This window comes from Centrocercus urophasianus, unplaced genomic scaffold, assembly GCF_019232065.1.
Source record: "Centrocercus urophasianus isolate 14NV4802_14NV808 unplaced genomic scaffold, USGS_Curo_1.0 seq_30, whole genome shotgun sequence".
Taxonomy (NCBI): Eukaryota; Metazoa; Chordata; class Aves; order Galliformes; family Phasianidae; genus Centrocercus; species Centrocercus urophasianus.
The window spans coordinates 6987704-7014361 of record NW_024884867.1 but is presented as its reverse complement, the minus strand read 5'-3'; the positions used below and the strand labels follow the sequence as shown (position 1 = coordinate 7014361).

Here is a 26658-nt window from a genome sequence, read left to right as displayed (position 1 = left end):
TTGTTTCACATAAGAGATCTGTGAAGGTTTCTAACGATATACAGCAAAACAAAAATCTCTGAAATCCATCAGGTGCTTAAGGAGAAGTTATTTGTATCTGTCTTTCAAACATGCCATGGGGCCTACAACAGCTGAGGTATTGGCATTTCTGTGCTAGGGGTGTTCCTAAGAAAACAGAAACTATAGTCAAAAAAACGTGTGGGAACACTTCAGCCACCATGCTGCAGTTGTGTCCTGTATAATCTCCCACAACTTGCTGTATTCCAGCTGCTGAGTGTGACTAAACTAACACACAGAAAGTCTTATTCGTAGGAGGCTGCTCACAAGGGAACAAAGATAAACATGAAGATGCAGAAACGGATCTAAGCAAACAGCACAGGCACACTCAAACACCCAGTTCAAACAGTAACAGCACATTCTGACCTGTTTCAAGGGAAGACCTAATTCCTTTAATGGATTAACTCCTCCACCCTCCAGGTCCTTTTACCTGTCACCCCCAAGCTGATTCTGACCAAATACTTACAAATGTGCAAATTTGCAGACCTCGGTTGATACTAATAATGCTCCCTAGTTAGCAAGAACATTATCAATGTCTTTTCATGACCTGCATACTATCCATCTCTAAGACTAAAAAAAAACTGTCACAATCTTATCTCTGCAAAGTAATTCTAGAAGCTGAAGAACTACCAAGCAGTCCTTCTGTCATGTAAAAAGGCTATCAATACTTATTTCCCTGGTAAGCTCCACTAGACAGAGGCAATGTATTATATCATTATAAAGAAGCTTGCAGACCCATAATAGTCAGAGCAAAGCCTGATATCGCCTGAAATGAAGAGCGTTACAGATTGCACCATCCTTAATCCATTCTAGGCAGCAGAATAAAGGTCTGAAGACATCAGCCTTCAAAGCAGCAACTGTTTGGCTGCTTTGCAGGAAGAGGCTGAGTCGTGCAACCTAGCCACTGAGGCAGGCAGCAGTGTAAAATCATGGCACGCCTGGACTACTGGCAGATGTCCATACCCAGCACACCCTCCATCAGCACAAGTCCTGAAGAATTATAACCGTTAAATAACATTGTTTCACCACAAAGCAACTTCGATGGAGTGTAACACCTGCTCCTCCACACAGCCCAATCTCCACTGGGCTCCATCAGGAATCAATCCACCTCAGACCACAGACAGTGGCAAAGTCATAGATAACAAGCACAGGTTAATCTTGCCAGAAGAGATCACTGGTCACTGGATATACTTAACAGCAGTTTTACCTCGGAATAACAAAAACAGAAAAGTGTTTTTCCAAGAAAACCAATAGCAGTAACAATAGTCACAGCACCTCTGAGCAGTGGTGGACTGACAGCCCCAGAGAGCCAGGGCCTCCCTCAAGTGATCACTGCATGTATATCCTCAGTTTCAACGAGACAATTCCTGGGAAATCAAACGCATTCAGCCCCTCACCTTTCCTTGCCACAGAGCATAAAGAGCTCAGCACAGGCCTTAGATGTGAAGAACTGTTTTACAGAGAGCCAAGCACAATTCCAGTGATTCCAAAAACAGTTAGCAAGTGGTACCTGAAGGAATGAAGAATGTATAGCCTTGTTTCAGTTCAATTCTTTGGCATCGTTCCACCCTGTCTCCCAGAAAGATATCACTTTGCTTTCCTGAGAGAACCCATTCCTCATAAAGTTCTAGATTCTGCAGAGTAGGCGGAATCAGCCAGAAGATCTAAAAATAAAGCAAAGATGTCACTATTATCCACAGTCAACAAACATACACAGCTAAGAGATTCCAGGAAGTTTATCCTACGTTAGAGAAATGAATGCAGAGCACCAAGCCTGCTTTCTGCATAAAACACATTTTTCAGGTATTGTACATTGAGGTCCAGAGCAGACAGCGGCAGCAATTACGTGCTGGAAGTGGCAAGATAACTGTCAGTTGTCATCTCTCTTCCATAAAACATTTCATTCAGAAGATGCCTGCACAATTCACTTTCAGTTCAAAACAGTATGTTGGTATAGCACAACTTCACTGCACACAGAGATTAACGGTGTCTGCACAACAGGGATGATCAATCTGTTCCACTTATATCAGTGCCCTCCTTACGCTGTCTACACTACAATTAGGAAAAGCAACCTAAAGCAGTGAAGATATACAGCACGTGTGGCTATGTTCACATTTTAACATTTCTCTATTCTGCAACACTTCAGCTCAGCTTAATGTGCACACAGGAGGACCATGAAATCTCTAAAAGGATACAGTAAAGCTCCAGCTACAGAAGGTGACTTACGAGGGCACTACGACCCAACGAGGGTACACACAGCCACGTACTCCACATGACACTTCTAACCACACAGCAATAACATGCACAAAGTCACCGCCAAACAACACGCACATTACAGATTTCAAACAAATCTCTTGCTTGTTTCATAAAGGCAAACAGTGTCCTTCCAGTTCTGCAAACTGCATCTGCATCAAAGGTAACTGAAACAGACTGACAACCCACTAGCAAAGAAAAAAAACAAACAAACAAACAAGAAAAGTGAAAGAAAAACAAAAGCAAGCAACCCCTTCCCGCCATAAGAGGCAGAGAAAAATAAAAACAAACATCAAGCAAGGTTTGCTTACCTTCCCCCCACGGAAAACGTGATACCACACTGAAGTGCCTCCAAAATCAATATGGAAATCAGTGAAGCATCCTTTCACACTCATCAAACAGTACCTGAAAGCAGAGCGAAGGACAAAACAGAATCAGTCTGAAACGTATTTTTCATGTCTTAATTTACAGAGTATTGCGTGCGCAACACCGTTTCCAACCAATCATATTTTTGCATCTACAGCACAGAGGTTTTTGTCTGTAATGATAATTAGCCTGTAACTGAAAAAAGTGCATCTCCAAGTTGGAGTTTGCTGTCTGGACAACCAGGAGCTCCCAGAGTCGGGGAATGGAGGAAGGCTGGCAGTTACGCTGTCAGAAGCAGCACAGCACCGCCCGTCACTGGATGCTCTGCTGCACGCTCTCCTTCATGCTCAGACATAACCTTCACCGTGAGTTGTACGCAAATAGCCTCCAAGTTTTGAAAAATCGCACTTGCCCATAAAAGCTCTCATCACCTGCGTGCCACCGCTGCCATTCCAGCAAGGAGCGGGGGGCAGAGACCTCGCTCGGCGAGCTAGCTCCTTTTTGTTCCCATCGCTCGGCATCCCAGTAGCAGGAGGCAGCCAGGCCGCGGCCGGCAGCATGGCCAGGCACCCAACCCGTCAGCTCAGCCGCTCGGTGCGGCTCTCCCGGCGGCGCCCCCCGCCCGCAGCCCCGCGGCCCGGCGCTGAGCGATGGCCGAGCTGCAGCGCCCTGCGGCCGCAGGAAACGCACACCGCTTAACCCACTAACCTCTTTTCCTTGTTCCGGTCTCCGTTTCATGGCCTGACTGGGTTTATTTTTTTGGTTTGGAGGTTTTTTTAGGGTCGGGTTTTTTTGTTGTTGTTGTTTTGGCTTTTTTTTTTTTTTTGCTTCGGTGATTACGGAAACAGTACCAGAAAGGGGAGGTGGAGGGAAAAATAAAAATAATTTAAAAAAAAAAAAAAAAAAAAAAAAAAGGTATCACAGCACCGTGCCTTTTTCTCGGCACATCCAGGTGGCGAGAGGCTCAGCAGTATGCAGGCGGCGTGCAACGTCCCGCGCGCCGATAGGCTGCGGCCGCCCGACCAATCAGCGCGGCCCTCGGCCCCAGGAGCCGCTGCCTAGCAACCGCCGCGAGCCCGGGCTGACAGGCCGGCACGCAGCGCTGTCAGGAAGGCGGGCCGGGGTCGCAGGGTCCCGCGCCGCCGCCCGCCATTACGGCTCCGCTCAGCGCGGCGCGCGGGTTCTCCTCACGGCGCCCCCAGGAGCGGGAGCGGAGAAATACCCCTGGGCAGCCGGGGTGCTTCAGGAATCCCAGCTAGCCCAGGGGCTGGCCAGACTCTCAACGTGCTCCATTTCAAAATACGAGTCCTTCCCTCCCAAATGCTTTTTTTTTTTCTCTTAAATTTCTCCTTTCATGTTGCAGCCCACCAAGATGTTGTTGATTACGAGAAGTCAGACAGAAATTAAAACCAATAAAAGCCCAGGAAGGAAGTCACCTTTCTTTGAGCCAAAGAGCAGAAAGTCACAGATTGAATCATGGCGAATAAAACAAGCCCTCGGTTTGCAGGCAGCACTGAGGACGAGGGGTTTGCATTGTGCTCAAGCAGAAATCCAAACCCTTTGGAATTGATTCCTTTTGTTTGTGGAAGGCGAGCCACGCATGGCACGATCAGTTCAGTAGGACTGAGCTACCTGTGCAGACCCCGATCAGGGGGCACTGTGGGGCCCGAAGGCGAACGCGTCATCCCGTGGCTGTGCCCATCCACCAGCAGCTAACGCCAACCTGAAGCTGTTGATCTCTTGCACTCAGATAGGAAACAACAGTATTTGTGCCCTGTACCCAAGTGTGGAGAATTTAGCTGTGTGAGAAAACACCCAGGCAGAGAGCAGCGCCAACGCACGTTTTTGTCCATTTCCCTTTGATTTCTTGCAGCTCTCTACACACAACCTCCATTCCAATCCAGGTGGGTGCCACGAGCCAGGCAAATGGTGGTTAACAAAAACATACAGCTCATTTTCAACTACAAAAACACCTTTTTTCATCCCATCCACAAAGGAGCCACTACACAGCGTAGCTCCCCTTTGGTTTCTGCTGCTCACCCACCCCATCGGGCCGCTTTTGTCCGGCCCCGCAGCGCGGAGGGGCCGCAGCCCGCAGCCCTCCTGGCACAATGCCTTTGCATTGACCTCTGCGCTTCCTTCCCAACGCGCCGCAGTCACATGGCCCCGCGCAGCCCCACACACCGCTGCTCCAGCAGCTGCTGCTGCTGTGGGGAAAGGAGCAACTTTTCAGGTTTTTTTGTACTGCGCGCACCCGCAATAGTAATTATTATTATTAAAAAAGAGCTGTCGCACGGTAACCGCACTGATAGAAATGCAGGGCCGCAGCAGGTAATGGGTTATGGGAGCACAACCCCAAGCAGTGTGAGGGGACACAATGTCAGAGGTACACCCTGAGAGCACAGGTGATGCAAAGGATGCCCCACTTCACTTGTTCTCCACCACGTCCAACCCCTGCATAGCACCAGCGTGGGCTTTCCACCACCAGGCAGCTGCCTGTAATCTCCTATAAGAGAGCCTCCATTCCCCACCAGAGTTGGAGTTCATGCTCCAACAGCCGGGAATTGTTTAGGTTAACACACTGTTATTTTGGAGGAAGGGTCTAAGATATAAGGGAAAAAAGAACTTCCCCCCCCAAAAAAAATCTGTGTAAAACCATTAGTGAAAGGATGCAGAGAAACATGGAGTAAGCTGTGAACTCACAGGGAAGATCATCCCCCAAAACGAGCACGGGGGATGATCCAGAGGAAGGCAACCACCAAGCAGACAGAGGCAGAAACAACACGGAGCCGCTGCTCCGCACGCACCACGCTGGCAGGCAAACCCACAATGCACTCGCCACGCATCGCTCCGAACCCACAAGCAAACAGCGAAACAAAGACAGCAGCGGACACGGCAGGATGCAGACGCGCACGGGCGCAGGCACGCGCGCAGGCAGGGAAATGCACATGCACACGGACTCGGGGGAGACGCGTGAGCACACGCAGGCGGCATTACCCTGAGCTCAGCTCCTTTTCTCTCGCATTAGGTATCGTGCACCATACGGCTCTATTCCCTCTGGCATTGCGAGGGCTCCCCTGCCACTGAGCTCAGCCCATAAACCACTCCCAAACCCCAGCAGAGGCTTCTGTTTTTTGTTCGGGCCAATGAGAAAAGTATAGCTCACTCTTCCTTCCTCCCAGGAGCAGCGCCGGCTGGTTGAAATCCCTAAGCCTGAAACCGAATACCACAAACCCATGAGCCGACCGCGAGAGCCAAAGCGGGGAGAAGGAGCGGGCCCCGCGGCGGGCAGGACGGAGCGGCTCCGCGCTGCCCCTCACCTCCGCCCCGGGCAACGCTAACGGCCCGAGCCACGCTCCCGCGCGGGGGCCCCGTAACCGAAAGCCACAAATTACGCCGGCAGACAAAAGGAACCTTTGTCACCCGGCAGACACGGGGCCAGCACTCGCGGCCCCTTCTGCCGTCCTCCGCCGCCCCACCCCCGTCCAGGCCCCACCGGCCCCCGCTGCGCCGACCCCGCCCGCAGCCGCTGCGGGAGGCCCGAGGGCCTCGGGTCCCTCACGAGGAGAGGGGGACCGGTCTTCCCCTCGTAGAAGGCCCGTGGCCTCCCCCCACGTGATGGGACCCTCACGGAAAGGGCTCCCCGGCTTCCCCCTTGCTTCCCCTCGTAGACTGGGGACCTCCAGCCCGCTAGCAGGGCGCGGGCACCCACCTGCAGCCTCGGGGCCAGCTCCACCTTCCGAGGGCACAGCAAAGCCCACAGCCCCGGATCCCCTGCCAGGAGCAGGGTCTGAGGTGAGGAGCTCTTCAGGCAAAGCATCGCCTCTCCAGACCACGAAGGAACTAATCATTAAAGGTGGAGCGTGCGGCAGGCACTTCAAAAGCACATAAAGGACCTGGTGCCTGCCCTGAGGGGGTTACAGGCTGAGTCAGGCAGACAGAAACAACGTACCAGATAAGGGACGGCCTCACTTTGCACTAGAGATTTTACAAAGCAACCAGAAATCCAGATAGCACCGGTAGCAAAGAGAGCAGTTGATGCCGACCTGGTCCCACCTCGCCCCACTCCCATCCAAGGTGCTGTGAAGCACCAAGGCACCACTGCGCTCCTGATCCCGGCCTGCCTCCTGCTGCATGCAGGGACCTCACGAGGAAGGAGTTATTTACATTCCAGCCATCGGATTTTGGCAGGGACAGCTCACAGAGAGGAACAGCAGAGCTGCACCCAGCTACCATTTCAAGACTGACTGCAAACCTCACCGCTATGGCGTGCGTTCAGCTAATGCTGGGGAGGTTACCTTTGAACTTTAAGAACTGAGAGGCCTCTCTCTTAATTGGAAGCTTAAATTTCTGAGAAGGCAGCGATGGCTGTGAAGAAATGAACCAACCTGCCAATTTGCAAAAACATGGCCTGTCTGCCCTGCGAGCACATGAAGCTGGAATAGCGTTCTGGCATCTGCAGATGCAGTGCATTTCTCCATCTTTGTGACATGGCTGCCCAGCTACACCACAAGGAGTTTCAAAGACCAGCATTTATTTCAGCTGTACGTGTGAGTCTGCGAGTCCTCCAAGCTGTACACAAGGGAGGATTTGACTCTAATGTATCAAATTGAAGACATAAAGTTTTATTTACCTGGCTAGCTTAAGAAGTTTGAGAACTCGTGCTTACTGGTCTCCGTTTCTTGTACTTAATTATATCTGTGGGGCAGTTTTGTATCCAAAACAATTCACAAATGACACACACTGTGCACAGAAGTATCACACATGCATTAAACAGCACCAGGTTGCCTTGTGGGACCTGCGAGCTCCCTCAGTTCAAAGGGCAGTTTCTGTCCCCAGAGGCGCACCCTCAGCTTCTAATTAGACCACAGCTCCATGGAACATTTTAGCATCTGCTTAAATCCATCTCTACTTAGCAAAGGAATTAATGAATAGAAAGGAATGGATGGCTGAATAACTGCCTGGCAGAGGGAAAAACAGGGCTAACAGTGTATTGTAACAGAGCAGCACCCTTTTGTGAACAAGTCGATGTTTCATGCAAAATCACGCAATCATAGGGGTCGAAAAGGACCTCAAGAGATCAAGTCCTATCCCCCTATATCATCCCTTATTTGAAGGACAGCAGTGATATTAGAGATCTATTATAGCAGTGTGTAGGCATTCTAATAAGAAGAATTTTTAAGGCCAGAAGGCTGCTGCAGTGATTGAGGCTTGGCACAGTTGCTATTTTGCTGCCATTGCTTTGTGATCTCAGCAGCAGTGAGCTGCTGTTTGCTCTCCCAGCACCACATAGATCTGCACCTCGCATGAACTGCAGAAGGACTCTGCCTGCAATCCCCCTGCCGTGATCTTGTCGTGCTCTTGCACTGCTTCTCAGTTGGCACAAACATCCAAGCAATCATGTGATGGCTGGAATGGCCTAAAAAGTGACCAATTTTTCTTTATTTCTGAGTCGATTTTCAGCCAGACCAATTTCTAGTCCAGTTTACTTTGCAGCTGTATAACAGCATGTTCTGGCAGTAAAGATGGACAATATGGGCACAGGACAGTTTTTCAGGGGCAATGCCAACTTACATCAGTTTGAATTTTGAATTACACCACCACCTCAGCAGGCCAGTGCCTAACTTCTCACATTTTCTTGCTGCTTAAGATGCAGTGCTTGGGAAGTTCTACTTATTTTTTTGACATAAACTGTTCCTCACTTAATTCAGTCCTCTAAGGCTCTTATTAGGAAAGTAGTCATTTACTTACAGACAGATGAATGACCTCATTACCCTGATTTTTGATTTTTTTTTTTAAGTTAATGGTGCAAATCCAAGTGAAAGCCACAGCAGCCTCCAGCACGTGTAGCACTCCTAGTAACCGAAGCAGCGCAGCAGATGGAGCGTTCTCTAACTTCACTCCCAGCACGGAACTCGATGTGCAGGAGCCAAGACAGACATTTGTGTCTGGTAATGCCATCTGTGTCTGCAAAACTGCAACGCGCTCGCTGGAGTGCTTTTTGTTTGTAGGGAACACGTTAATGGTGGGTATGGCATACTGCAGAGTCAGTATTATGAGAACGCTAAAAACCAAAATGAAATGAAACAATCCAATTTCCAAGCAGCAGCAGTCAGAATTAAAGAATACGAATACTGGAGATTCGCAGAAACAAACGGGACATACGAAACAAGTGACAGCACTGACATTTAGCTCCATGATTGAACACAATCTCTTTAATAAGGGCTCGTGCCCTCTGGGCACTCACAGCAATAGCTGGGACTGGTATCTATACAGGAAAGGGGCAGTGTGAATTCCCAGAGATGGAGAAAGCTAATCTCTTGAGGATTTCTTATTTAAACTGGACAAGTTTAAAGAAGAAAAATCTCCTGAGAGTCACTAAGCACACAGAAACCACTTCCAGCTCAAGAAGTCCCTGCCTGAAGTGCTTACAGTGGAAGTTCAGAAGTCTATTAAGGGGCTGCTTCATTTTATGCTCATGCTGTTTTCCCATTCTCCCCAGAGCAGCTATGACAGCAGGCAACAGCAGACAGGTTACCGAGCACCATGGAGCTTTGTCCTCATCCAAGACAACTTCTCTGGCACTCCTAGACTATCAATATTTGCTTTTAAATTTATCTTTGTTGCTTCTGCAGACCAATAAAAATTTTGTGCCACCAGTGCTGTAAATCATCTTTCTCTACCCTTTCTGCTAGATGATGCTCACTAAATAACCCTCTTACACTCTCACTCCAGCTGCATCATGCTTGCCTTTAACCCTTGTGCACAGTAACTCTCTTTCCCCACAACAAACTTCATTTTCACATTTCAAGCACCTAGTCTTTCACTGTTTAACTTCCCTTTACCTATCACATCTACTAGTTTATCAAGCTGCCAACCTCTACCTTCCCTTTGCTAGTGACAGCAACCTCTATGGTTACATGTCTACTTCTTGAACAGGCATCCCTTCTTTCTAACAGGTCACCCCCCACACATGGGAAAAGCTCCATGTCAAAATCTGTTGAATTGCTACTTCTCTAAAAATCCCTCCTTGAAACCTACCATCTGGCAGTTCATGATGCAAGTAGTGAACTGCAAGAACACACTGCTTTTCCTGCTAAATTCTGTTAGTCATGTTGTTACCCTATCCTTGAAGCCATCTCTGCCTTGTTTTGTTTACTGACTGCATTTTTTCCTCAGTATCTGGAGCACGCCTGCTCCAGGTAAGGGATGGTTTTCCTTGCTTCTTACTTTATACAGCCCAGGAATCCTGAAGATCTTAAGAATCTTAAGATCTTAAGAACACGATTCTGTTCCTTAGTTTTAACTTATTATACATGAAGCATGTTGTTTAGTGGACTAATCACTTGGGAAGGGGAAACAATTTGCCCGAGTTCTATTTTCCGCTCTGACTGCACAACTTTAGCAAGTCACATAGGACATTTCCAGATGCATGTGTGAAACTTGGCACTCTTATCCATATCTGACGACCCTAACAAGCAGATTGCTTATTCAGGATACAGTACCTTTAACTTCTACTGAAATCAGTGTGCTCAGCAAATTGCAGGACAGGGCTTCCCCCCAATGCTTGCCACAGCGCCTCTCCTGTTATGGAGACCTGCACCTTCCGAAACATTTGTTATTATGGAATAAGAGACAAAATGATGCAAAATGGACTGCACGCTTCTTTGTGTATGTTAGTATCAATCTATTTTAGACATTACAGTTTGGAAGCAGTTCTAAGCAATTTGCAGAGCGCTAGAAGTTGGTTCAACAACAGAGTGTGAGACACTGCCAGCATTAGGTCTGGCCAATAGAAAATGCCTCTAAAACAGAAACAGCAGTGAAGTCAATTTAGTGCTTCCAGGATTATCTGCTGCTCACTGGCCACACAAGTCAACAGCTGTTAAAATTATTAGCAATAAATCCAATTTCTGTTGTTTATTCCTATGAAACTTCTTACAATGCATATTTTCAGGCCTCCAAAAGTGGTATGTTTCCTCTAATCTTTATTCCAAATATTTAAAAAACAAAAACAAATAAGCCACTACAATTCTAAGAGGGAGACATTCAAACAGAAGGAGCACTGAGGTGATTTCATAGTAGCAAATTCATCCAAAGACTACAACTGGGATTGGCAGAAGAAGGACAAACTACCTGTGATCCTCATCAAACCTGTTCTGAGAGGGTCCTCTGCCACCAGAAACACAGTGTATGCAGCAAGTCCAATGCTTGGGAACTTCAGCAGGTAAGAAAACTGCCATGAGTGGTAGAAACAAATCTCTGAGGGAGACCCACGCCTATTAACAACGGACTGCAAGCTCATTTCACAAAGCATCAGCTGACAACTTTTCAGCCATTAGTAGTTTAGGACCTGGGAAGGATCTGAATCCAGCCTACAGAAGGGCTTTGATTTTACTGTATGAATTGTAAGACATCTGTATCCTGTGAAGGGGCTTTCTGGGCCAGTGCTTTTGGAGAATGGAATAGTTCAGGTGGAAGGGAACTCAACAGATCGCTGAGTCCAACTTCCCACTAAAGGGCTAACCAACAGATAAAGCAATGTTAAGGGCATTTTCCAAGTAGCTCTTGAACACTGATAGGCATGGGACATCAGTCACCTCAGTAGGAAGCCTGCTACAGCATTTGACCACTCTCACATCTTTATCATTTAAGATCAGAGGTAGTCTGTCATTTTCAAAACAGTTGCTGAAAACAGAAATGAAAAGGTACTTTTTAAAGGGATTGGACTGAAAATATACTCAAATCGTAGATTATTTCTCAGTTGAAAATATTTAGAAAAATTGCATCGGGAAATTTAAAAGGCATGCACATACATAATTCCTTTCCTAAAGATCCCAAACACAAGCTTTAAATCATGAAGCATCCATTGTAAAATTCTCAAATACAGAATTGTTCTCCTTCAAACCTGGAGCAGCCTATCAGCATTGCACTGCTTAAACAGATCAATCACATCAATTTCTCTTCCTGCTCACGGAAAACAAATAAATAAAGATTTTCTTTGCTTCTTGCTTTTGAGTTCAAAAGGAATTAAACCAGGAGGTCAAGAGGAAAGCATTTAAAGAAACTTACTTCTTCACTTTTGGGTATTTCATCTCTGAAATAGCATTGGTAGCATCTGTCTGTCTCTCCTTCAAATGCTGTGGCCACATATTATCCACCCAGTCGACTAAGTCCACCTGGAAGCCCCAAAAATCAACTATTAGTCACTGAACACACGGTAGGATGTACCCCTGTTGGCTGGAATCCCAATAGGGTCAGCAGCAGATGAGTAGCAGGCACACTTTTTTGTAACCAATATCCCAGAAACTGCATTTATGAACATTAAAACACAAGCACAAAAGAAATTACATTTTTCCAATACGTTCCATTTCAAGGAGCATTAAACCCATTTTCTGACCACATTCTGATTTGAGTAATTACATTATCATCTCCTCCAATGTTCTACTTCAGATTAAGATTCATTGAAGTTCCTGTTCAAATGCCAAACTTCTAGGAAGCATGGCAGGAGAGAACAGCGAGAAAGACTTTACCAGCAGGATGAAGAGGAGGTGGAACCTGGTGCCTGATAGGGACATTTTAACACATCTCTCCTGGGTGCCAGAGCATTAGCTGACCATCAGTAAGGTCGAGCCTGCATCTCATTGGTTGGTGTTTTTAGTGATGTCCTAGGTATCCGTCACACTCCCTGCTGATTACACAAGTGGATCACGCACACCAGCTTTCAAAACGGCTAACTCCAGTGAAGGGGGGAAGTCCAACCAGGCAGGCTGTAGTGCGGCATTTGGCCACAGTGTGGCTGCACATCCCGACACAGCTCCAAACTCCTGCCGTGCTGTCTATGGGCCAAGAAGGGCCGAGAGACCTATCCGAGGTGTTTGTTGGTCACCTCTCCTCCCACTGTGTGCAGCAAGAACTGAGAGCTACAGTTCTGCCATGGGCAGCACTCAACCTAGCGTCCTGACTGCTGCATATTTTAAAAGGCCCGTGCAAGAATGATTATTTGTATGAGCTGACCCAAAGGCTTGCATTTCATTTCAGAGCATTTCATAATGCTGCACTTAGCACGTGACATTCTTGCAGGTTGGGCTGTTGCTCATCTATTTCTCCATCTGCACCAGGTACTGTTGATAACAAGCAGTACTTGGAGAAGAGTCAAAGGGAGATGATACAGGCAGTAGAAGTAGCACCAATTCGTGACTATCACAGTTGTATGTGGAAACAAAATTGATGATTACTGCCCCAGTTCTGAAATAATCCCCACATGCTGATATTGCAACCCACAGCCTTTACACAAAGTCAAGTACTTCTGCCTTGTGGGCTGAAATAGCTCTGCAGCACTCACAGGATCCACTCCTACAAATACAGTATTTGGTTAATATCTGACTTTATGTACTGACTGGACTTCCCCACAGTCCCTGGCACCTTCTTGTATCTCCCACTGCAGCACCTGAAGGGTGCAGAAAGAGCACTCTTCCAGTGAGATCTAAATATTGCTGGTTTTACAAACCCCTTTACACTCAGGCTGAATTAAACAAACATGAAAAATTAATTTACATGGGGTAACAGGGACCTAATTGCATGTTTCAGTCCTGAGCACCCAGGAAATTAGCACAGATGTTTTAAAAGCTCGCTGAGAATGATGTGTTGGGAAAATCGGGATCAACTGAACACCAGAAACTCCCCAGAGCACTTCCAAAACTGCCTGGCTAGTGTCTGAATGACAGCAAAAACCTGTATAAACTTCTGAATAAGTGCTTAATATTCAATTTGTGATACACGTGTAACAGAACACAAACCCTACTCAATAATTACTTCCATAAATCAGCTATAAAGTCTGCCATCTACTTTTTTTTCTTCACCAGTTCGGGCATAAGTGTGGCATTTATATTGCCTGCAAATGCAAGAGATGCCCCCAGTGAAAAAAAAAAAACAAAACCAACCACTACTACAGCTGCAATAGCACTTAGAAATTGCAAGAAAAGTGGCTGACAGCAAAGCACCATAGGGCTATAGTTTTACACTCCGCAGCACCACGAACATTCAGTGCCAGAAACAGGCTCAGTGGAACAAGCAGCACTCATTCTGCTCTGAGAAGTCTCTTTGCTCTCTGATCAACCAGGACCAATGCCCAAATTTCTCTGTCGAGTGTCCGGAGGAGACACTGTGAAACCTCCAATGCCAGTTCCTCCACTGTATCACTGTGTACAACGAGCTGATGCTGTCATCCTCACTCACGTATGGCTACTTTCTAGCAATAAATGAAATTATCTTTATTAACAAGGTCACAGTTTCACTGCTAGTAACTCCATGAAGTTACAAGAGTCACCCACTTTTCCAAAACGCGTACAGATCTGCTTTCTTCCTCTGATGATGCCAATTCTGACCATGCAGTAATTATGACAAATTAATTTTGTGTAAGTTTCTATATTTAATACATGTGTTTTCAACTTCTTTGCTTTGGTTCCCTTGAACGTTTTTGCACTGAACAAGAGGGTCTGTAGAAGGAATTTAAGCTCCGAGGTTATGGCTTTAAATTTCCTCTTCCTTAGAGATAATCCACAATTTCCTTCTTCAGCAAGTCATAGACTAAGACTGCTTTCTTTAGGGTAGTAATAGCTTTATATTTTACATTACAAAATAGCTCTATTGTTATTTTGGATTAGGTTGTATTTGCACATTAACACTTACACAATACCATAAGACAACAGACAGGTATTTAATTTTAAATGCAGTTTCCCCTAAATACATTCAAAAGAATTGGATGTCAGTACAAATCACATGATTAAGAGCTCATCAGGCACCTAATTCCTGTAGATTAAGTTCCAGCACCAAGGCGACAGCGGAAAATGAGATCCTAAACAGACAAGAGTTACAAAAGTTACTTTACTTTCTTTCTAGTGTGCATCCTCCAGCTCTATTATTTACTACAAAGCAACTGCTTATTGGAAAGAAGCTGAAAGTAAGCAGGATCCCTTACCACATTGGGACGCTTGACAATGTTCTCCAGCTTTGTATGACTGAACTCCAAGCTGATGACATTGTAGAGTTTTTCACGCTGGGCCTCTGGCGTTTCATAGTATCTCACAAACTGGGACATGCTCATTTCAACACCTCTTTGCGTGTTCACATCCATCACATCCACTATTCGACGACTTCCTGCAAATGCACAGAAATGCTCCTAAAACACTTGACTTATTTTAAATGTGTAAGTTCTCAACAACTGCAGGGAAGCTGTTTTTAGAGGGCAACAGAACAGTGTTTGTACCTCCCCAGGTCCTAAGCAGCTCAGTCAGCAGGTAACTAACCTGGAACAAGACTTTGTGCCCAGTATGACACTGAGCGAGTCATCTGTTGCCTTTGCTCCAGAGAGATGGAGAGTTCTTCCCTCCTTTACACAGACAAGACGAGCAGGAGTACATTAGAATCTGTGAAGAACTGATTTAATGTGGTAGCAGGGGGCATGCAAGACAACTAGCTCTCCAAACCATACCGTGCAGTCTTGTAAACATGCCTCTCAAGATGCTTTTGGCCATGTACAAAAGTTACCATAAGAAGCAGTCTGCATAAGCAGATGATATGAACTGCTGCACACCTGATACTGATTGCTGTGTATTCTCAATTCCAGTCATCACCAGTGGAGATGAAAGCAGCAGAAGTGCTCACTTCGGGTCTCTACACAAAAACCACAGGACACACTCGCAGCTTCTTGAGTGGCAGACATGCAATTCTCATTAGCACCAAAATGTTGAACAGCAGTTTTTAATCAAGCCTTCAGCTTTATACAGATTAATCCACAATCTTCTCTTTGGCCAAGTGGAAGATTTCACCCCTTTCAGCAATTTCATCATCTTAATTAGCAGTTCATTTGTGTGTGAGCAAAAGGGAGCCTGTGAGAGACATGCCTCATTTCCAGGAGAGAAGGATTCCAGCAAACAAACTTGCTGCGCTTCCAAAAAATCACTCCAAAACAATTTCCATCGCTGAAGAAATAACTCTAAGTAAATTGTACTAAAACAAAACGGAGAGCCTATATTATGCCATCAGAGGGAATTATTAATAATTGCAGCACCTGGCCTATTGTGTGCTTAGGAGCAGTATTTCAGCAAGAACGATAGTTTGGATTTCATTGCTCCATTAAAAACATCCTTAGCCTCTGATAGCAGTGACAGTGACAGATGTGATAATGATTCTGGGAAGGAACTCAAGACCATAAAGCTTTGTAATCAAAAAGAAAAATTTATACAGTGTAAGTCTGGAGTAGTTTCACTGGCCTGTCAGTCAGACTCCACTGCAGCACCACCAAAATGGGATTTGATTCCTCAGTCAGAACTCAGGACTGCACATAGTGTTGCCACCTTGAGGCAGGATGGGGAGGGAGCTCAGTTACGCATGAAAAAGCACAAACATGCTTAAATCTGGTATTTGCACGTTTGAAACAATACACAAAACCCAGTTTCCTTTTGCCTTTTTTTTTTTTTTTTAAACTTGCTTTTTGTTGTTGTTTTTTTAACTGTTAACTTTACCTTCTAGGGGGAAAGTTCGTTTTCCACTCATCAGGGTATCAGCTGGGAAAGTCCTACTAAACAGCCCCTAAATTAGCACCAGCCTGGTTGCTGGCTTCCACAGCCTGAGGATTAAAGCAGAGACCACAGCCCACAGGGGTTAAGCACTTCGATACTGAAAAATTGAATCTGAAGGGCTTTGTGGCAGTCTGAGACGTGCCATAGTACAATCCAGGTTTGATCTCAGCCGCACTGGAAGCGACCTCATACAGCCTCTCAATTACCCTTTCTGAAAGGAAAATCAGCAGTTACCTGATGAATTAAAAATATGAGGCCCAGTTCAATACCAGGGTTGTCAGATGTACCTGATTATCAATTACAAGCAGAAGAGCTAAGATGTGAATCGACAGTCACTTGACTTCTGAATTAAAGAGTAATTAGAGGGGCTGTTTTTCTTTTAAACCACAGCACTACCAAACACCCTGTGCATAATGATTTCTGGAGCACCGCTTGCAAAATTTGAGACATATAATTACAGGTTCACAGCCTCAGCTCACTGCCCACTTCCCAGTGGCTCTGGCTTACCGCCAGCTTTTTTTCCTCTTCTCTCCTGAAAAGATTCAGCTGTCCCACCTATTTCCTGCCTCTAGGAGAAGGTTAAATATTATCCAGAAAGGGAGACCCGTGAAGAACAAGAGAAAGGAACACACAGAGGCTGAGAGATGTGAGTTCAGGCAGAGTTTCTGAGGCTGCGTGCAATTTACTGTGTGCAGTTTACCATTTCCCAGATATTACTAAGCCTGTCCACATCAAGAGGATAAAGCTATCTTGGGGAACTATTTTAACCATTTCACACAGAATTAAGATCTGTGCATAACAGACAGCTTGATGCCTGCAGTCGGAAAGCAACTTTGAATGCTGAGGGCCAGGTCTGCTGCTCCCTCTTGATCTTTACTCTTCTACAGGGAAAAACATCCCCAGATTGCAACGCAGGATTTTGGCAGAGCCTAAGGAAGCCTGCTGGCTTCACTAGTGGGTTAATTGAACCTAGAGTTGCAACTTTGACCTGAATCCCAGTCAGTCCCTCTGGAGCTTCTGAGCTGGAGAGCACAGATACGTGATAGCCTGCACTGGCTAGAGGGACAAGAATCAGAGCAGAACGACCTTGCTCAAATAGAGCTACTAATGAGATTTCCCCATGCTTCAGAACCAGCATCAGGACAAATTTAGTTACAGAAATGCATCCCACGTCTGAGATCCTCCAGAGGACACAGAAGAATGAATGGCAGCAAGAGTCCAGCTGGACACTTCCACACACCTCCGTGCCCCCATAGTGGCTCTCCCACCCATAGTTTCCCCGCCACAGCACAGGCCCCAGCCATTGCCCTCCTGTCCTGCAGCACCAGGGCCAGAAGCAGCCCCAGACTGGAGCCCTTCCCACACCAGGAGCCTTTCAGTGGGGTCAGATTATTTCCTTCTTACAGAGACACAAGGCTACCTGCGCCCAACAAGCACCTTCCCCGTCTTCCATCCTCAGCAGCTCTGCCATTTGTTGTAGAAGTGCCAACCTGCAATAACCCGTGCTGCTAGATTTCTTCGTACAACAAAAGGTTCATTTAGAGCATGTCTATAGGAAGAGCTTGAGCTAGCAAAGTCTTAAACCTTAACATGATAAAACTAAAAGAGGTTCATAGCAAATAATGTGTTTCAGTGGCATTATGTAGAAGCCATTTTTTTTTTGCATAGATGTAAAGATATTAAACTGTGATTTCCAGCAATTCTTTGAGATAAAACCTGAGCCATAGAAAGCCACACAAAAAAAGTTTCCAAGCTTCTACAGGAGCAGCTTGAGACACATTTAGCTGTAGGTACAGCAAACTTCCAAAACATGCTGATTAATACTTAGGTAAAGTTGTAACTACAGTCAAAGGTCATTTTGGACTAAGGCAACTTACGACGCTAAAACACACCAGCTACCATGAAGTACTTAAAACTTTGCATGCTGCTACCCTAGGATAAGATGGTTGTTTTCTAGCCCGGATGAGCTAAGCCAGAGAATGCTTATTGCAGAAGAACAACAGCGTTATGGGCAATTAATCTGAATACCTGGTCTGGTTGCTTTTCCCACATATACAAGTGGTTTTAAATGCACTTGTAGACAGAAGCACTGAGATAACTGATGTGTTGCTGTGGTCACTGTTCAACTTCCTTTTCGTGTTTTGACATTATAGGCATATATCTTTTAGAGAGGTTTGATTTTTGTTACAGCATTCATCCAAAGAGGATTTGTTGCCATTTATATCTAGACAGGAACATGACTTTTTTAGCAGAACTATCTCAGTTTAACTAAGATTTTTATTTATTTTTGGAAGAGTTTTACTGTATTAAGCAAAGGACAAACTTAAAGAGTGATCAAACAGGAAGCTCAGCTCTAAAAATAGGGATGGTTCGACTTCCAAAATGGCAAGGCAGCAGACATGCTAAACATAGGCAAACATCACAATATTTCTTTTTTATTAAGCATAAAGAGGAAGCAAAGAACATTTTTATTTTATTGCACAGAAGTCCCAATTGTGAATCAAGGCTCACTCAACACATGTCATAAGACATGTATCATGTCTTAGCCCAGCATCAGTGCTGAGAGCTAAAGTGGGACACAACAGAAATAGAAGGTCCTCCTGCTTTGTGTGAGGGAGGAAGAAGGCTGGGTGGTTTCTTCTTGTTCAGCCTTCTGAGGCACCTCACCCAGCCCAAGCCTGCAAGCAGGAGGGAGACAAGAGAGCACTACCAGAAGCAGGGAGAGAAGGAAGGGAAGAGAGGACACCAGTTTGGACTTAATTGGCAGGGCAAGAAAAAGTGCTGTTAGAAGCAGTGCCCATGAATAGCATTAAGAATAGAAATGCTGTAACAGGTGACAAAAGGCAGCATTAGCAGAAACTATATGCCAACCTGGATGACAAAATGATTGTCTGGCACCAGATCACGGTACAAAAATTCAAGGGGGTTCTAAGTAGTTCCTGATTTTAATTCTGCCTTAGAGGGTGCCCAGCAAAGCCCCACAATTTGCCCACTGCACCCAGTTGACTTGACTCTCCCAAGATCTGAGCAAGGAAGAAATGGATCAGAAGTGACATGAGTTTGTCTCAGCATGCATGCCTGCACGTCCCACAGACCGCATGACAAACAAACAAAAACCAACCACCAAATCAGGCTGCTGCTGCTTGCAGCCAGGTACGTTGATCCCTCCATTGTTACCGGCCCACAGCTGCTGAGATGATCATGGCAGCACTTGCTCCAGGCTGAAAGAACTTCTCTCCACTTTCTCCCAAGCTACGATGAGACTGGGGGTGAAACGAGTTACGTACTATAGAGCAGCCCCACCAACACAGGACAGATGCAAAGGAAACAGGAGAGGTCGCTCAAGGGAAAAGAAAGAAGAGACAAAAGGGATGTGCCAGTGTTTCCTCAGTGCAGTACTTGAAAAAGAGACACCTGCCAGACAAGAACTGGAATTAATCACTTCAGAAGAACAGCACTTTTTTTTTTTTTTTTTTTTTAATGGTCCTTATGTTTCCTCTATGTAGTTCTCATGCAGAAAAAGAAATGCAACAGCTAGAAATTTAGGCAGCTCACACCAGCAGCACAATATAAACCACTTAAGTGACAGACCATTGGTTTGATCTATCCTACCTTTGGGGCACCTGGAAGTTACTGTTTCAGTAATAACATTTATTTGCTGATCTGGTTGAGATCCGACTCAGCAGAGCTCCTTATTACAGAAAAGCCTCAGAGCACGAAGCACACTGGCAGTCCCAGCAGCATCATTGGGTGGACAACTGGAGCTTGATTCATTAAGAAAGTTTGAAATAAATATTGGAGATTTTAAAACATATTCTGGTCATAGAACAGTATGTTGAAGGAAATGTTTCCACAAAATCTCAAAGAAATTTTTGTATAATAGTGCAAAAATAGCTTTAAAACACCTGAGGCAAATCGCCAGCCTCGACCTACACTGCTTACTGATTCTCCATGTTCCCTTTGAAAAAAATGATAGTCAAGTCTATAGCTCAGCACCCTTAAATCATGAGCTTTGGATCAAAGGAAACAGCACCTACATGCAATTACTTTGCAGACGCTCATAGAACATCCCAGCTTCAACCTGCAACAACTCAGCCTTATCTCCCATCTTCGAAATGTTGCTGGATCCCCCGGCACCCCAGCTGTCAGAGCTGCCACCCATGGCCCCGAGCCACCTGCTGAACAGTGTATCATGCAGGATCCTGAGCATCCTTTATGTCAGTTCTCACAGAGGCTGAAGAACAAGCCCACAAGTTGTTTTATAAAAAAAAAAAAAAAACTATGAAGTTGCTGCCCTTCTAAACGAGAGCAATGAGCCCACTGCCATTAGATGCCATTAGATGCATTCTGGTCAGCACTCCAGCAGTCTCACTCACAGCCTGCTGATCAGATGCTTCAACACTGTGCTAACATGAAAATAACAAGTCAGAGAGGAGGGTAGGAACAGCTCACACCATGGGACAAATAAACATCAGCAACAAAGGAAGAATCTTACAATTAATGTAAATATGGGAGGAGAGGTTTCTTGTACAAAGTAAGGTCAGCTTTGACTCTTACACAAAAGTCTCATCCATTGTGTTTTGAAAAAAACACGGTATTTGAACAGGAGGAAGAGAGCAACGCCTCCTGGAGGTGCAGCATCTCGTGACTCCTAGCTCAGCCCTTTGTCTCTAAGCACCGTGCTCCAATTCACAGGCAAGTCTCTGCACATGGAGAAGCAAACGTCTTCATCAAGACCTCAGTGCAAGACTGAGGGTGAACTTGTGCACTTCCTTTGGACAGGCAGGTTAATTTTGGAATTTACTCTTTATGAACAAGCTTTTCTAATGAGCCTCCTTCTTCACTCCTCTCAGTCTCCAATTTCACAACTGCCTTGAAACAAATGAAGCACTGCTCTATAGAAAAGGCATTCAGAAGAATGATGGAAAGTTTTATGAACTGCAGTGTGTGGCTGCTTTGTTCTTCTCTTGTCTCTGCAAGACTAATTTCCTTTCACAGGATGGGGAACTGTACATAAGGACAAAATTCCCCCTACTTGCCTGCAGACCTCACCACGAGCCTCTCATCTTGTTTTGTAGTTTGATGTGAACTCAGCCATGATACAATTTTCAGAGCAGATCAGTTTGTGAGGTGGAGCAAATATGTAGGAGGAATGAATAACAATAAAACAAAATCACTGGGAAGCAGTTACTCAGAAACAGTTAATCTGGTTTGTTTTCAGCTTTTTGGAGTAGCTGCTAACAAAAAGCTGAACACATTCGCACTGCTGACTTGGAAACTGCTGTGCTAACACACCAAAATAAACAAAAAAGAAATACAATACACAGCCTCTGTGCCTCTCTCCCTCTCCTGCCAGCTTTTACCCACCTGGCCTGCAGTCACCACCACCATTTGCACTTCTGTGAAGATAGCATTTATGATTCTTGTTTGAGTACTGAAATTTATACATACATATAAAAAGTAAAAATCACACTTTATAAAACCAGAATAACAATTACTTACAATGCATGCTTATACTCATTTCACCTCTCTCCATTCTCCTTTCATCACTGAATACTTACAAGAGCATGGATTGGGTGGGTGAATGTCTTTCTGTGAAATCTTTTGTGTATGAACTCTTATCTCATCTGAAGCTCCCTGGGACTACAGCAGCACACGGAATGGCTGGATGAAAGACAGTCTGACACAGCCTGTGGCTGCTGTGTGTACCTCACACACTGCACACAGGAGGGCAGTAACTCCTTATGCCCCAGCTGAATTTAAATTATTTACATCAGCTTGCTTACACTAAGTAATAAGGGAACTTGTCCCACCCCCCAGCTCAGCCCTCTGCAAAGAGAAGGCCATGACTGCCAAATTCAATCTGGATGCCAGCATTCTGTACATCATTCACAGCTTACAAGAAAATTAGAAACCGTTTCCAATATTACTCTGAGCAGATCATTTCACTTTTCAGGCCTGTTTCTACCTGGAAAAATGAGGCCACATTTATGGTGCTCTATTACACTGTGGAACTATGATGAGTCTATGCACAACATCTGATTTTAACAGCAAAATACATGTCTGATGATATGTTCTTTGCTGCTTCTACACTTAATTATTCTAATAAACCCTTTAGTGGTGTAGGTTAAAAAAAAAGTGTCAGTTGCTACATCACCCCATGAACAACACAAGTCCTCTACTTGCTCTGGCTGGGCGCAGCAAATGCCATGCAGCAATGCTACCAATCCTATACAAGTGACTGCGCTGGTCACAACTTTATCCTCTGCAGCCCAGGAGTCACAATAACTGCAAGTCATCTTTCTTCAAGATCCTCAGCACATTTTGAAACCATCCCTTTTGCCACCAGCCTGGATTGCAAGCTGAGCTCTGCAGATGTACAGACATTATGTCCCACAAAGCCATATCCAAGAGGAGATTGTCCCCACCTGTAGTAAGATGAAGTGATGCACGTTACAGAACCCAGAGGCACAGAGAATGCTTTGGCTTTTGGACATCAAAGACTAAAGCAAATTATTGCATTTGCTTCCTGAATCTGGGGACAGCAAAGGCTAGAGATGGTCGACTGCTGCTTGGCTTTCAACAAGGCAATGGCCTTTCTCCTCGCCTCATTCTTAAGTTAACCTTGGCAAGCGTACTTCCCTTTTTCTTTGCTGAAATTCACATGAAACATTCACACAGGTCTGACTGGAGATTCAGGCACGTAATCTACAAAGATAACACTTTTCTGCCCATGTGTGGCAAACTTCAGCTGCAGCTCAACAGCATCACTGGTGGAAGAAACTGTCACAAGTGAGTCCTGGAAAATATCAGTATAGCAGCACTGCATGCCAAAAGCAGAAATAAGCAGCCTGAAGAAATAACACTCCAACTTCTAGTGTAGATGTTTATGGAGTTGCTAAGAGGGCCAATGACCCTCTTTGCAAAATTTTAAGTCAGCTAGGTGATGAAAAGAAGGTAATGACATTCTGTTCTTCAGAACTAGCAATCAAAACCACCTTAGGCAATGAAATCAAAGCCCAATTGTTATTAAAATACAATGGACTTTGTCTTCTTTCAGGAGTTATCTCAAGTTCCTGGGCAGCTCAGGAATTCCTTTCCTCCTCTCCCTTTGTATTCTTGGCTCAAAGCCATTTCACAGACAAGACAAATTCCAACTGCTGAAATTAATCCATTGTTTCAGACTTAGAGAATATGCAGGATATCTTCCCTACAAGACAGGAGTCTGCTCATAACCATTATCCCAGCTGTGCAGTTTCAGATGTTTGTCCTTTAAAGCTACTGTATGGAAAGGCCTTTTGCACGTGCTACACATGGGTGCACATTCATGCAAACCAGCATGCAGGTCACATATCTCCAAACTAAATATCAGCTGCTATTGGCATCTTTTAAACAATGAAAGCCAAACAAATCCCAAAAAGCAACGGCAACATTTCTTTGGAAGTTTGCTGAAATCTTAAGTGGACACGGAAGCACAAATAAGGACAATGAGCAACCAAGAAAAATCACTTTTCCTCTCACTGTTGTCACAGGCTGGAGTTTTTAAGGTGAGATTTAACAGTATTTGGTAGCTTAGCTTCTTATTTCCTTGTTATTTACAGATGCCCAAATAAGAAGTGATACAACAATCACACTGTAAATGCAAATTAATTTCAGAATCATTTGAGACCAAAAGGTCAATAACTTTGTACTGAATTTATGTGCTTTCAAAATACCCAACACCTCTTTAAAGTGTTCTATAACAAATACACTTTCCTGACTCTAAGGGAACAAACAATAGGCTTAAATTGCATCAGCATATTATAACGATGAGCTCTTAAAAACTAAGAAGTTTAAACAGAACACAGCTTTTTCAAGGTAGATTCTCTATCAGCACCACACACATTCAAACACCGAGTTACGATCGCTTCACATTTGCAAAAACATCCACTTCCAGTTGTGAAGAAAACCTTTGACTTGAGAAACGCGTTGACCTGAGTTTCATGCAAGGCTTGAGAAGTCTGTCAGAAAATTCAGGGTCAGAGGAGATGATAACAATAATAAAACAATTTTCATTTGCTTTACTGGAACATTAGAAAGTGAGTGAAATATATAAAGATTTTTTTTTTTTTAATCAACAATGATATGCAATATGGAGATTATTCAGTGTTTCTCAGTCAGTAGTACATAACTGTGAAGGAACAAAGCTGAGGATTGGTCCTATTTGCTCTTAGTGCAACTCTTACATGCAGCACAGATTGCGGTGACACACAGTGCCCCATAAGAACCACACGTAGGTTTTATTTATTTATTAAGATGTAACTCACCAGCAATTCCCCAAATATTTTAGATTTTTTAAAATCAAAGTTTCCCCCTGCGATGCCAGAAGTCATCATTGTATTACAAAATAAAAGGCAACAGGTGACAGAGCCCAGTGCCAATTACAGGTTCACCACAGTGGCTTCAAGGGAGTTTGTCCAAATCCAGTGAAAAAGGATACGTGACACGCAGTACCTGGCCTAGAGCACACGGTGGATTGCTGAAGCAGCTGGGAGGAAGGACACACTTTCACATTAAAGTTAATCTAAAAGTTAATTACAATTGTTATTTTTGCTCCATTGTTTTATAAACATTCTCCTGCTTTGCTGGCCATGTACACAGGAATCTCCACCCCCAATATTTCAGGAGACATCAATCTTGAGGAAATGCAACTCCCACACTTTGACTGTTAGGCAGGAAAAACAGTGCTGTTATACAACACTACGCTGCACCAAAACATCTCAGCATCTGAGCATCAACCCCAGCACTTCCAGAAGCAAAAGTGGCAACTTCTCAGCTATGAAGCAAATTCACAAACACTGCAAATAGGGCCTAGCACTCGGCATCTCCACAACAAAAAGAGGTAGTCGAGTATCTAAATGTGTTCATGCAGGCGCTTAGGAAATCTGTAAGAGTTGGGAATTACAAATACACTCAAGCTATTTCCCGATTTAACTGCAAATGGATCAACAGCAATGCTACTAAATTGCACTTCCCACAGCACTTTAACATTTTAACCCAAAAAGGTTCTTAAAAGGAGCTTATAAATGATCATAAATTAAGCAACGTTGCCAAGTTTTGTTTGTGAAGGAAGGTTAGCAGAGATAACCTCTCTTTCACAGATAACCCCAGCTAAGAGAAATGCAGCCCAAGTTTTTCTCCTTTGTTTTTCTCAATAGCAGCCTTCACAGAGTTGATATTCCTATTGATCAAACTCAACCAATTCTCAAAAACTCTTTCAGAATGGACTGATCTGAAAGATTAACTCCAGCCACACGGCAGGTGAATAACAATAAACTCTAGGTCACAAGAACGCAGCTAAAGGCCTCTGAAGGACAGCAGCTACACAACCCAGCACCCTGCCAGCTCCACAGCCATGCCTCCACAGAGTGCAGTGTCACTTTTCAGTAACCACTGCAGAGACAGTATAAACATATCCATCTTAAGTAAAAGGAGATTTCAAAGAAACATACTATGCAATCTCCTGCTCAGAATGTTGCCTTAGGTTTCTTTCTTCTGCCAAAATTGCTAGGAAACATTTGATGACTGCAGTCACCACTTCTGCTTTGTCTCTTATCAAAGACAGGCAGTTTGCAGAGCTTTGTGCTCAGTCCATTCAGCAACCTTTCCTCCATGCATTGACCTGTCCTGACACTGATAAAGTGTGTGAGGAGAGCACAGGCAAGAGGTGATAGGGCTCTGATCAGACCTTTTACTAACAGATGCTCTACAACAGACAAAAGAAGAAGAACTCAACCAATGGAACTGCTGCTTTCCAAGATCACAAAAGTGTATGTAGGACACCTGTTAAGAGCAAAAGCATTCACTTTCCTTTAAATGGCCAATTATCCAGCATGAGATCAGAGCCTGGTCAGCACTACTAATTAGCGTTTTCCCCAGCCTTTTTAATTTACAAATTGCTTTTTTATTCATTTTCCCAGATTCTTGTTATCACAAATGTCTACAAACACAACCGGACAAGTATTTCAAAGCAATTCTGTTTTGTGCAGAGTTAATTCAAAATGACTTACCCACTAATAGCTTCACATCTCTGACGGTGAAATCCGGGTCAGGCATTCTATAATTAGCAAAGAAAGCAACGTTAAATACCATCAGGGTAAGCATTGGCACACTTTTGTTATCGTAACAAAAGAGAATACATAGTGGTCTCTGTCCATAATACAGCAGGTAGAACCAAGTAAGGCCTCTCTAAAGCATGGGCAGTGCAAGTATTAATGGCACACAGTGCCCTCACACTGCAAGCATATAAAAGTTCCTCTGCTCGTAACAAACCAGAAGAGGTGTCTCTTCCAGCACTCTCTAGCAGCACTGGAGTGGGAGAAAAGGGAAGGGGCTGGAAGTTATTTCAATGAAATCCCAT

The 26658-nt window shown here is 44.6% G+C and overlaps 1 protein-coding gene across 12 annotated transcripts in view; it reads right to left on the bottom strand.

Moving 5' to 3' along the window:
- The window catches only part of KDM2B (lysine demethylase 2B), a 103239-nt gene that overhangs the window by 65708 nt on the left and 10873 nt on the right, over positions 1-26658 (bottom strand). For 9 of the 12 annotated variants that reach the window (XM_042828819.1, XM_042828812.1, XM_042828814.1 and 6 more), the window contains exons 4-8: positions 26309-26355; positions 14657-14835; positions 11749-11855; positions 2622-2715; positions 1568-1721 (exon numbers count right to left, since the gene is read on the bottom strand). In XM_042828819.1, the coding sequence (XP_042684753.1) occupies positions 1568-1721; positions 2622-2715; positions 11749-11855; positions 14657-14835; positions 26309-26355 (581 nt within the window). Of the gene's footprint in view, positions 1-1567; positions 1722-2621; positions 2716-3107; positions 3213-3384; positions 3485-5673; positions 5760-11748; positions 11856-14656; positions 14836-26308; positions 26356-26658 lie in introns of those variants that run through there. The other 3 variants (XM_042828822.1, XM_042828823.1, XM_042828821.1) reach the window with 3 other exon arrangements.